Source organism: Teleopsis dalmanni, chromosome 2 (assembly GCF_002237135.1).
Source record: "Teleopsis dalmanni isolate 2A chromosome 2, ASM223713v2, whole genome shotgun sequence".
Classification (NCBI taxonomy): Eukaryota; Metazoa; Arthropoda; class Insecta; order Diptera; family Diopsidae; genus Teleopsis; species Teleopsis dalmanni.
Genome location: NC_051847.1, coordinates 95321567 through 95335516, shown reverse-complemented (window position 1 = coordinate 95335516; position 13950 = coordinate 95321567). Strand labels below are relative to the sequence as shown.

General features: G+C 28.3%; 1 protein-coding gene across 1 annotated transcript; it reads right to left on the bottom strand.

The window, feature by feature from the left end:
* Positions 1-4197: 4197 nt before the first annotated feature.
* Positions 4198-12578, bottom strand: LOC119683648 (sex peptide receptor-like). The gene is made up of 6 exons (XM_038097443.1): positions 12325-12578; positions 8161-8332; positions 7964-8090; positions 7191-7379; positions 6127-6297; positions 4198-4575 (listed from the first exon to the last, which is right to left on the bottom strand). Exons 1-6 carry the CDS (start codon positions 12538-12540, stop codon positions 4254-4256), a joined length of 1197 nt encoding a protein of 398 aa, XP_037953371.1. The 5' UTR covers positions 12541-12578; the 3' UTR covers positions 4198-4253.
* Between the last annotated feature and the right edge of the window lie 1372 nt (positions 12579-13950).

The window sequence follows — 13950 nt, the reverse complement described above, 5'->3', positions numbered from 1 at the left end:
CACTTTTTTGTCAGGTAACCTTTTGGATCGAATTTGTGCAGACAATTAAAAATTTCAAAAGAATCCAGTGCTATAAAGTTTCCCATGGAGAACACTTAAATTATATTCATCCCCATTCTGAATGAAATGGAATTTTTTTTTCGTATTCCCAATTCCCTTATTCAGAATAAAATGGGAACGGGAATTTTTTGTCCCTATTTCGTACCAAACTTTTCTCAAGCAAGTTGTGTTGTAGATTAGTTAAAAAAGAGTTTAATTTAATATGTAAGTAACCAATAAGAATCAGTTTAATTATTTATTTATTTTATTTGCAATTGTTTTTTTCATAAATTCAAATGTTAGTTTGAAATATTTAAAAAAATTGAATATATAGAGATTATAAAGTTACGGAATTGAGGACGAAGTTGAAAAAAATCGTCGACTTTTAGAAAGTGAGGTCACAACTTCAGTTAAAATAAAAATTAAAATTTTATTATGAATGCAATTGAATGCATTTTTAAGAATTGTAGTTATCACTATCAAAAAAAGCAAATGCTGCCCAAGTTCAATAAAAAAATCTCCTAAGCAATTCAGAATAGGGGAATTTCTTTATAAGAAAAAATACATTTAGGGAAAAGCTTCTTCCCTGGGAATATTCAGAATAGAGGTGATTATATTTCACACCTAAAAACAAGGTCGAACTATTGTAATGAAATAAAAATTTTATGAAACTTTCAACCACAAATAATTTAATAACATTTATTTTCAGAACCAGAATATAAATTATCTTGCAGGTAACACATCTGATTAAGAGCAGTTCAAAAAGTTTCATCATATAAAAACCTTTTTGATTATTTTATAACTCCAACTTATTTCAATCGGCTATACTTTTTTAAAAGATTTTGCAATTATTAATTCTGTTGAAGTATAATAATTTAACTACTGTTTTTATTTAATGACTTTTCAGCTTTAAAAAAAAAAATTACTGGTATGAATAGAAGTAATGATCTTTCAATTCGAAATATAATTCGTAAATTTCGTTCTATAAAGAACAAAAACATTTAGTATATTTAGCAAAATATATTTTGCAGATGTAAATATTTTCCGGTAATTGCGACGTTATGTTTATTTAGTAATGTTGTATAGAGTTTTCTCTATTCTTGATGTAAATATTTTTGATGTGTTCAGTAACAACATATATGTACCACATGTATTTAGTTTTCATCCAGGTTTCCTCAAAAACATATGGAACGTTTTTGCTATAACCATTCTAATAGACTCACAAAAATGTTTAACTGATTACGTTATTGCTTAAAGAATATTAAAGGCAGCATCTAACTCGAGTATAGCTTTTTCATCCAATATTTCCTAAACGAGATTAAGTAGTGGTTTCAACATCATCAAAATCTCTAATTTTTATGCGATTATCTTTTAACACCAATTGTTGGTTTCGTCAGTGGCTGTAGTTTTTTATCATCCAGGACGGTCATTATTTAAGTTGCTACTACAATGTTTAAAATCAGTCATCCACGTTTGTACTATCGCATATAATGATAAGACTACATTGTAGAGCATTGCTCATTCTAAACTATTTGCTTTATGGTTAAAGGATATATCGGTATTGAGCGAAACGAAAAAGCAGATGAACTTGCAAAGCAATTTACAAGCCATAACTTCTGCAACGCAGAGCACAGAATACAACATGGACTACAACATGACTGCAGCCTATGTCGATTAGTGGATAACTTCACTTCATCTTAACAGGTGGAGAGATATCAGCACTTGTACACAGATGCCAAAACCGTTGGCGAGGGAAGCGATAAAAGTTGGCTGATCTAATTGATAACTAGACAAGAAAACTTTAAGTATCACTTCAAAAAGTTAACTCTTATTGAGAAAGACACTTGCAGACTATGACTAGACAGCGGTGCATACATTGTGACCGAAAAGCTTTCGGAAATTCTCATTTAAAATTCGCGCGCTGTATATTTTTCGATATTTTAAGTTTATGTAGTTTGGCAGCACTGTCTTAATTACTATGCAAAAATGAGCGCGATCTGTCAGACAGTTCGTTTACGGCAGCTGTTGAAACCAGTTCACCTCAGTAGTGCGTTGCGAAAAAAACAATGGAAAAAAATATTGAACAAAGAGTTTGCATCAAATTTTGTTTTTCGAACGAAATTTCGTGTGCAGAATCGTTGCGAATGCTACAAAAGGCTTATGGGGAATCAGTTTTATCGAAAACTCAAGTTTATGAGTGGTACAAAGCCTTTCAGGACTGTCGTACGACCGTCGAAGACATGCCGCGTTCTGGACGACCTTCGACCTCTACCACCGACGAAAACATTGAAAAGGCAAAGGAAATCGTGTTCAAAAATCCTCATGTGAGTGTTAGAGAGATAGCACGAGAGCTAGGCATCGGTCGTGAGATGGCTCGTTTGATTTTGGTGGACAATTTGTGTATGCGACGTGTCAACGCCCGGCTTGTTCCGATTCACCTCAATTTGTTCAACATTATCAACGATTTTAAGGCCAAACATTCAATAAATACCATCGAACAGCCACCGTATTCACCTGATCTTGCACCGTGTGACTTTTTCCTGTTTCCCAACCTCAAATTACCACTCAGAGGAACGCGTTTTGAATCCATAGAAGACGTAAAACAGAATTCGCAGAGGGAACTCAAAGCCATACCGGAAAGCGCCTATAAAAAATTTTTGATGATTGGAAGAACGTTGGCATTTGTTTATCGCTCTAATGGAGCATATTTTGAAGGAGATAAATTAAATATTGATGAAGATTAAGAATTTTGCGTTTTATTTATTTATTTCCGGAAACTTTTCGGTCACAATGTATATTGTGCCAATGTCCAGCACTGGCAAACAGAAGGATGACTATCTATGGACACCATTGGGTTTGTGATGACTAAGCAGTCAACCACAAGCTAAATTAGCTGCTTGTAATAATAACAGATGTAGTTATGCGAACGGAAGCCAGTTTAGCTTTAACTCAATAACGATGTCCGATGATAAAGCAACTAAGTCGTTTCGTACTCAACTTCGGCTAATTCTCTACTTCAGTGGGGCGTCTTGTTGGACGGTGCGCTGTCCCAACGTCCCACAATATATATATTTTCTTTATGGTCGGACAAAGAACTATTCAAACACCCGTCATTGATGTGTTGTAATATACACTATTAATTGTTAGCCTGGATAAATGCAATATTGGTTGAAAATAAAGTCAATATACTGTTTTTAATTATACATATATTTATTTATAATTATTATATTCAACTTTTTTTAACTATGAATAAATCACAAATAATTTAAGCTTTTTAAATATGCATCTGTTTCGATTTCACTTATTCAAATCGAAATTTTAAGATTATAGTTATACAACTTAGATAAATATTTATACATACAATTATCGTATATATCAAACCTGTACTTATATATATATCTTTTTATAATAAACGATTTAACAGCAAAACACAAATTCTAGGGGCTCATTGTGAAAATGAGTTTCGCTGTTAAATTTTAATTAAGACTAAACTGCTTTAATTACGAGAAAATCGTTGTGTTTACGTTTAATTATTAAATTAACAGATTCAACGTCAATGTAAATAATGTCAAGCTTACTGCAGAAAGTTTTTATTATAACACAGTAGAGATTTATTGAAAATTTATTATTATTAAAAATCTTATTTATATATTATATGTATTTAATACTAAATAAACAAAATTTAACCTACATGAATAAATGGCACTTCGTTCAAAATCTGTTCAATAATTCTTAAGCCTTCTTACAGAAAGTCTTTATTTATATTAATTAGCCTAATTTAAAAAATTTTTTTTTATTAAAAATTTTCTAAAAATTGTTTATAATATAATTAGTGAAATTAAAATACAAAAGTAATTCATTTCATTTCCTTATAAGGATGGAACAGCAGGAACAGGAACCTCAATATTTCCTTTTCCCTATGCGGCAAAGATTGTGTTCATATACTCATACCTGATTTAAATGAAAAATAAAAAAAAAACAATAAAAATAATTATAATGAAATAATAAATAAATATTGTTATCTTATGCAATTAGTTTTGATTCAATTGCCATGTTCAACATGTACAAAATTCTATATGTTAATTAGTTAATTTAATTTTCACTTGCATACTTTCACAAAGCCAATTATTTTATTAATTAATTTGGTAGTAACTTAATCATTATTAAGAATTTTAGCATATACGCGTATATATATTATATCAGCAGCGTTCAAATCAAACACACGTTGTAGTTACCCTTGTTAGACGTGTCATCTCGATACTGCCAAAATGCCTTTTAAAAAACAATGACTTGAATGTGGTGCGGAATTGTTTCGACATCAGTCCGTAAAGAACAAAGCCAATAGCAGCATTAATTAGTGCAAGTAGGTCCATCATTTCACCAAACGGTGGATAACATGCTGCAAAAAAGCACTTCTCCAGTATGCCGGAGAGCAGACCTAAAATCCCTTGGGGAAACTCAGTAATAAGAAAAAGTATGAGTACAGCCACTAAAAGCATTGTTGTGCGGTCGGTGCGGCGATCACATTTCGGAGGACTAAAATTATAGAGTTTTAATTATTTTATACTTGAATTGTTCAATAAGTTTAATTAATTATAAAAACGACTAATTTGTTCTTTAGAACAATTTTAAAATTTAAAAAAGTTAAATATAACATTTTTTAAAATAGTATTCTACAGTCTATTGCAAATTGTGTAAAAATGTATGACATTTATGGTTACGTGAAAACTTCCATAAATAAAATTATATAAATTCCACAGATACATTCTTCACGAATGTCATGTAGACAAATTTAGTTCCAAGTTCTTGAATGTCAATGAGAATTTGGTTGATGTTTTATGAATTTTGATGAAATTTTAATTTATATTTTTCTTTTAAAAAATTTGTTTATTCGATGCTCATTCTTGTACTGATAACAACATACTATCAATAATTTTCCTTCTATTTGTTCAATTTTACAGAAAAGCAATTATTTAACTTCATTATTAATGTATCAAGCGACTATATCCAGCTACTATAGTTTAATCATACATTGGGCGTAACACTGAAAGTGTAGATACCTTTACTGCAGAAATCTATGTTTAAAAAATTCTGTTTACTCTCTACCTTACATATAAATGTTATATACTAAATTACCTTCTATAGTAGTACTTCTCGTTTAATTTTCCTTATGTAGTCATTTGACATAAGAGTATTTATAAAAAGCTTATCAACTTCCCATTAATAATATAAACTTGGTTGTACGCGATAGTATCAGTAAAAACCGGCGATATAATTATATATTGTCCAGATGCGCATATGAAATGTGAATAAGTTGCTTCTTATAAATATTTTATATGTTACATACATGATATTAGAGTAAGAACAATGTGTGAAAAGTTTTTAATGATTTTAAATTTAGATTTAATTTATATTTATTTATTTATCTATCTAAAATACAATGTTACTATAAGAAGCTATAGAAATTAGGGACATTATGGAAAATGTCTGAACTTACAAAAATTTGAGTTACAAAACAGATTAACGAAACGCTCTTTAAGCTGAAATACCGGATTATTTAACCTGTTCATTGTTATGTTAACTAAAAGTATTGATTTTTAATTACTAAAAGTATGAATTTGTATTTCAGGTTTTTTTTGTAAATTTATTATTCCATATTGTTTTAATTTTAGCGGTGATAGCATTTTTTTTTTATTTTTTCTCTCTTCTGATCACATACAATACTGAAGTGAAGGTGTTTACTTATTAATTGATAAGAATTCTATTCATCTACAGTGCGACATTATGTATGTATGTTTTACTTTATTTTCTAGAAACTGTTTGTCAATACCGAATGTACTTTTTGTACATGAGGAAAACTTTGGAGCGTAGACTTATAAATCTTAACTGATACTGATTTTAGTATTATTAAAGTTATATTTCGTTGTATGATAGAAAGTCTTGAAGGTCAAAAGAAACGAACTCCAATAGTAAGGAGTGTTTTAATATTTTTTAAACTTAATAGTGTAACTTTTAAGCGATTTATTAACTGAACCTATCACCCCATTTTTGAGCACTGCGTAAATGATAAAAATCTGAAAAACTCACCGCGTGCTTCTCTCATTCAATTGAACTGCTTTGTTTGGATTGCTGTAGTCTTTGAGTTTCTGTTTTCGTTTAGAGGCTTCACATAGTACCCGAACCAATATGAAACTGATAACAGTCAGAATGCAGCATGGCAACAATTTTATTATAACAGAATGAATCCAAAAATTTATTCTGAAATAAAATGATTATTTAAAAAATTTTGAACAAATAATAAAAACAATTAATAAATATTTCTTTAAATATTTCTTATACAAAATAACAAATTAAAACAAATTAGTTTTCTTGATGACTTTTGTTTTTACAGGGTTATCCATTAAGTGATTCTAAAAGTAAACACAAATTAAAGACACTGATAATTGATATTTTGATCAAGTTTGTTTTTGATATGTGGGTTGAACACCTAGAGCGAAGTGCTTCTGTTATAATAAAGGTCGAAATCTGACAACGTGCTGATATCAGATTTAAGTAATATGGTTTGCCATTAGTTGTGATATACAACATCATTTATTTTGTCCAATAAAGTGATTTCTATGTCCAATTTACGTCACCAAAACTTGAAATCAAGCGTTCGAGAAATATCTTACGCTACAAAAGAAATCAAAACGTGTATACAAAATGGTGACCAGATATCTCGGCATCGAAATCTACAAATTAACGGTCAAAAAAAATTAGTTTTCACAAAATTACCGGCCTACCACACCTTATGGTTGTAATGATCTTTCGATAGTTAAAAGTAAACTTGTGGATTGTCGTACCGGTACTGGATTATCGTAATTTTCTATATTACCAGATCCACCAAGCAAAAAAAACGTTGACGGGTTGTGGTGCTATCACATCTTTTCATAGTTACTTATGAATTTTTTCTTTATCAGATGTGACAGTTTGTTTTACGATTTGTATACCTTCATTGATTGTTAGACGTTCCCATATTGTGAAATAACAAAACTTGAGCTAAACATATAATACCATTAACAATAGTTTGATTTGATTTATTTCTACGCCTGGTTGTCAATATAGGACCACGAAATGGATAATTCTATATATGAGCTAATCGTAAAATTTACCTGTACAATCGAGTTTCCTTATCAGCATCTACATGATATAAAGGGTCAACGCTATCTTCTACGTATCGTTCCTGAACTTTGAATACAAAAAATGTTGGGAAGCAGACAATAGGTGAAATTATAAATGAAAAAATAATAGCTTCGTTGCAATGAGATAGTAAAAATGTCGCACAGGATCCATGAGGATGTCTGAAAAAAACAAAAGGAAACAATTTGCTATACAAAAACAAAAAGAAAAGAAAACTTTATTCAATATAATTAAATCTGTCATTTGTATTTTAGTTGAATTCATTATAAAAACCAACAAAACGAATTGATATGGTGCAAACAGCCTTAGAGATGATGGAAGGAAGTTTAACAACTGAAAACAGTTTAAATACGGAAATAAAAAATGTGACAAGAGAAGAAATCTATTAAATAGCATAATTTTTGCAATAGTAAATAAAATACTTTCATGCATTAATATGTATCTATAATTTTATATTTATTAAATGAAAAATACTAGATTTCAATAAGATAAGTAATATGTTAGAAAAGCTATTTCTAATAAAAGAGCAAGCACTCTAATCTAAATACAATAATAAATGAATACCAAATATAATTAAAAGCTACTGAGAATATTATATATAAACGGATTAAGTCTAGCACCCGTTGAATAAAAGACTATTCAGTTCTCGAAATAGTTTAATAATTTTATTCAATAATGATTATACCAATTATCATTAACGACAGATTTAGCAAGCATTCAATTATAGAATATTACGCTCATTTACCTTATGGCCACATAGCGCCAAATGGCCAATGTAACGGTCAGACCAATTGAAATCGTGTGTAAAATTTGAGTAAAATGCATGTGGAAGAGTACGTACACGGCCCACGCATAACTGAAATCGTGTTCACCTGTAAAAGAGTGTATTATTTATATTTTCCACATAATTGTGATTCAATGGAGTAGCACATTATTACTTACCTGGCTTCATATAAATATATTGATATGAGGCAAATGGTATGTATTCAATCATAACAAACATATCAGCGACGGCTAGCCATTTCAGTATTTTATTTATCGGAGCCTTAGCCATGTCCTTCTTTGTTAATACAATAATATTCAGTATATTTGCAATTGTGCCAAAAATGCATATCTGTAATACACAAAGTGATAATACATTTTCGTAATTATTTCGCTCAATATAGCTTCAACTATGACAATAGATTATCTTTATTTATTTCTTATTTTGCTGCTAATAAGCAACAAAAAATATTGACTACAAACCTAAGACGATATTAGTTTTGTATTCTCAAAAAAAAAAAAAATAAGAACCGATAGCAAGGTTAAAAGTTTAGGTATAATATACAAGAACTTATGTATTATTATTAAATTCAATCTATTTACTATTTAAGTTTATGTATTAGTAATTTTATATAGGTACGAATATTTTTTATAGGGCCTAGAAAGTTTATGTTGAGGGGAGTCAGACTTTATACTATATATATAAAATATATATTATATATAAACTATATATAAATATGTACTACATATTTTAATATATAATTTATACAAATAAAAAATATGCATAAAAAAAGAAGTTTCGCTTAGGATGACTATCGAAAATAGTCGAAATATCGGTATCATATTTTAATAAAATATAACTTGTTGAAATGTAAATAATAAATTATAGTTTTTATTTTGTATTTAAATTGACCAATTAGCCAATTAAAAAATATATAAAGAAGAAATAGCAATAAAAGAATGTAAATAAAAAAAAAATATAAATAAAAAAAAATAAATAAAAGAAATATAAATAAAAAAAATATAAATAAAGAATATAAATAGTTTTGCTTGAAAAGTTATGTGTTCAACTTAGAAGCCCTGTTTTCAAAGACGTAGTTTTTATGTGTTCTAGACATAAACTTTTTTTAAGAAAATGTAGTAATCCTATTGATGCTCCAACTTTTTTTAGTGGATCCCAGTAGGGTGGCCAAAGTTTTTGGAAGAGAAGATACTTTGGTCACCCGAGCTGAACCATATACATTAGGGTGACTGTTCTGTTCAGGAGATTTTTTTACCTCGACTATAAAATAGGTAGGAACAAAAAACTGCCACATTCCAAATCTGTTTGACAGAACGAAGGCTGTAGGGTCCGCTAGTTTTAAATATAAAAATGTAATTTCTACGAAATAGGAATTTTTTAAATTCAGACAAATATTTCAGGGGATCGATTTCTCAACTGTGAAAAAAATTTTGTGTTCACGCATTTTTTTGTTTTCAGTGAAGAAATTTGTATTCACATTGAATAAAATCAGTTATTGAAAATAAATAAGTAAACAAAATGGCACACATTATACTAATTATAATGCTATTTTATAATAATTATATTAAAAATTTTTATTTTATATTTTTATAACTTTTTTATCGGGGTCCTGTAATATAAGTTTCTAAATTTTACTGTCGTTAGAAAATTCTATATAGATATTTGAGTACAAACTTTTGCTCCTTTTGCTTGCTTTTTCATATTTTTCCATTTTTAAAACCTATAAAAAGTAATAATATAGTAAAAGCCCGGACCGAATTTTGACCGAATTCCTTTCTGTTTTTTTTTTAAGTTTTGTATAAATTACTAAGTTGATAAATGTTGTAGTTCGTACTTTGTTTCAAAAAAAAATAAGGTGGAATTCTCAAAATGTTTACTTCAATAAAACGCATTCAAAAATGCAAGTTCAAAACGGATCTGAATAGGAGTTTAATACCAATAATGATACTTCAAATAACATTGAAGATGATGTTCCTAATCTCACACCAAAGTGTCTCATTCTGAAGCGATTGAAAGCGTCAATATCTTTAAAAATTAGTGCAAATAAAATGAGCAATCTTTTTACTCTCCATAACGATAACATTATAAAAAATTTTACTAAACCTAAAAAACAAAAACAATACTTAATATTTTATACAATAATGCTCAATAAGGATTGGTTTCAATTGTAAAAAAAAGATTTTATATAGAGTGTTAATTTTTTTAACATTTTTTATAAAAATAAAAAAATTCAGAAATTAGAATTTTGCGCTGATTCGAACTACCAGGAAAACCAAGTGGTTCTAATTTGCGAGTTTCTACTGTACAAATTCATACTTAATTTTGCCCAAAATTGTATTTTTTTTTTAAACTCACGGTCAAATTTACGGTAAATAAAATTTGACGAATGTCTACACTTTTTGACAGAAAAAATTGCTATTCACAGTTGAGGAATAGCAAAATCAAAATCTAAGCAATTTTTGTGTACACCTCAGTTTGCATAGTTGAGGAACACACCTCCTGGTCGAGTTATAGAAATCAAATTATCATATGGTAATTTTAAATAACCTGAGAATGACTGGCAACAGTAATCGAAATATTGATATAAAAAAAAAAAAATGAATTGTAAAAAAAATTGCGTTTTTTTTAAACGAAAAATTTCTTTTAAATATAGCAAATTTTGAATGAAACTTGTAAATATTTTTGGGCACTTTAAGTTTCTAGAACTAATAATATTTTTTTTTGCAATTATCTATATTATTAACAATTTTACCAAACAACGATTTTTGTTTCTTAATTTAAATGGAAGAGAAATTACAATTTCAAAGCAATATAGGTATATAAGAAAACCTAACAATATAGCGCATATGGAATTTATTCTCATGCTTATATATATATATAGGGTCAAGCATTGAGAAATGGTTTTACTCCTTGTATGTTATGACAAAAAAAAATCCTTTATATTAGTGCCGACAGTTGCACCTAAAATCAAACTCCACTTTCATTTTAAGCTTAAAAGATAATTTATTGTAATTAAAATAACTAATAAATAGGTCTCAATATTCTTGTATTCTACTACAAGATTTGCCCAAAATTTTGGCATTCCATACTAAATGGGGATTTGCCCTTACTAATTAGAAAACTTATTTAATACACCTTAATAAAAGTCAAGACTGGAAACATTCTAGCAACATAATTAATAAGCAAAGATGCGACAAGCTGATGCTGGTCATTAAGGGCGGGTTAAGTGAGAGTCTGCAGATGGGACAATTTAGTAATTAAGTTCTCTTTGAATGTTAAGTATAAGAAATCTTACTTAAATTGTTGATACTGTTTTTGGAATGTTGTCCTTAAACAGAAACCTAATTGGATTGCTGTGCTGCATCAAATTTGAAAGGATATATACACTGTGTTTGTGGAAGTGCAAATATTTATTTCATTTTGGGAGAATTCTGTTCAGAGGTGTCACTTACGTCAAATCCAAAACTCCTGAAAACCTAAATAGCCATTTTTCATGTCGCATTTTAAAAAAATTAAAAAAAAAACAAACAAGAGAAAACGCAAGAATAACATCGCAGTGAGTTTGTTTTTATGAAACATTACATTAATTTATAATAACGTAAAAGGTTTTATCAAAAAGAATGAAATCAAAAAGACGGCATTTAAGTAAACAATCTTGCTGCTGGCATTAGATTGAAAATCTGTGCTCTGCTTTATAAAAATTTGAAACTGAAGCGAATTTATCTGTAACATTTCATGTTTGGTGGCGCGTTAAAAAGAAAATAAAAGATGCCATGCTTCAAGTAATGAATGGGAATTTTAGGAATTTGATAAGGTATTAGACAAAGTCCCTAAAGTAAATTCAATTCAACTCAGTAAAGTATAAGTTAAGCTGTTTCACTTTGAAGTCAACCAATTAAATCGTTGTCAACCATTGTTCCGGATATATTTCAACATTTTATCATTTACCACGTTACGACTGTTATCTTCGGTATACCTTGATTATTTTTATGACAAATGTTGTGCACATACATTGTTCTTGTATTCTTTTGTGTGGTTTGCAGTTTTCTTTTCATAAAAGTAATTCATCTTCATCATTATCATCACTTGGGAAACTTTGCTATTCCAAGGTGTTTAAATATTGTTTTCGTAAAGCTAGTGGATTGAATGTACACATATATTTTCTCAGAAAACAATGATTGATATAAATTTAAAAAAAATGTGTTAAACTACATAATCATAAAAAAACAGAGTAATACCAGTTAGATATAACGTATAAAAAAATTGTAAGAAAAGTTATTATATATTTTTACTTGAATTATTTTGAATAGGTGTATACTTACAAGTAGTGCCACATAGCCATGCACTCCATTGTATGCTCTTAGCCATTGATATAATTGGCCTTTGCAATAATCTTGACACTCAGCTATGTCCCCCGGGACGGAGTGATTTGCATGATATCTTTGCATGAACTCTAAAAATTTACGTACATCTGCTGCAGTGATAACAGAATCATTATTCTTCTCATTTGAGTCAGTAAAAAGATCTGATGTTGTCATTTGATAGTTAACTGTGGTGGTGCTATAAAAATCATCGACCTCCATGATTAATTTTATCGTATATACAATTAATAGGAATATGTGAGTTTTAATCTAAAAAAAAAAACAAAAAATTGAAATCGAAATTATTACAATATTTAATTTATTAATTTGAATTTTATATTTAGTATTATTATTTTGGAAAAGAATAACCTAATAACCTAGACAAAATAACCTAGTAAGATCTAGTTGCATTGTAGATCTTAACAGTACTATAATTTTAATAACTATGTCTCTTTGTGATTTCTGATATCGCTAACAGTCTAGTGATCTTTGCATGGCCTCCTAATGCCAACCAGTTCAATCAACTTTTTTTACTATTGTAATAAATATTATTATCTTTTTATAAATATTTGTAAATTTAATAATTTAAAAGGTTTTTGATTTGCGAAACGAATTTTTTAGAAGAAATTATAAAAATTTTATTTATCATAACTTCAGTTTTTGGTTAAAATGGAAATAAATATTTTTTTAAAAAATTCTAAAAATATTCAATACAGATATATGTTTAATGTTTATGTTTAATATCCGTCTTAGCTATTAAAATTGGTGTGGGTCAGACTTGTTATAGCTGTCTTCCTATTTTTCGATGATAACATTTTTTTTTTATTTTAAGTAGGTATTATTGCTTTGATACAAATTTTATTTTGTCTTCATTGATCAGTAAACCTATATATTTTGCAACATTATTTATATAAAAAATAATATATAAATGAGATTCTAAATGAATCTCTGAATTTAATCCATCATAATATGAGATAAAAAGGTCTAAGTATCTAAACCATCAACTACTTTATATTCATTTTCTGTATATCATATATGTTTTTATTTTGTTAATATTAAAGAATTAATAAAGAATATTATGCTTTTTCTTACCTATTTAAAATTTTTTAAAAAAATTTAAGATTAATCTTTTAAACTTTAAAACGAAAGCTAACCTCATAAACCGTTACATATAAATACAATATCTATGGTTTGAAGATATTTTTATAAGTTAATAAAAATATACCACGTCTATAAGAGAACTTATAAAGTCTGTTCATTATTATTGATACGCTCATAGAAATTAATACATTTTTTTAAAAATAGCTCTATGCAACTCTTTAAAAAAGACATGTTATGTTATGGTTGGTGGTTGATACCACAGCTTCTTTCCATTGCGATACCATTGCGCTTATTACAATTAGCAACTTTTTGATGTTTTAATACCACATTTCTCCCAAGAAACCCTTTAAAATAAACTAGATCCATCTATATGAGGTTATGTATGTTACAGATAATTTATTTTTATTAATAAATAGTTCAAAATGTGTTTGTGTGGGAAAGAGTTTAACTGTCTCTTCTTCAACCGAGTTTTCGCAATTTTTACAA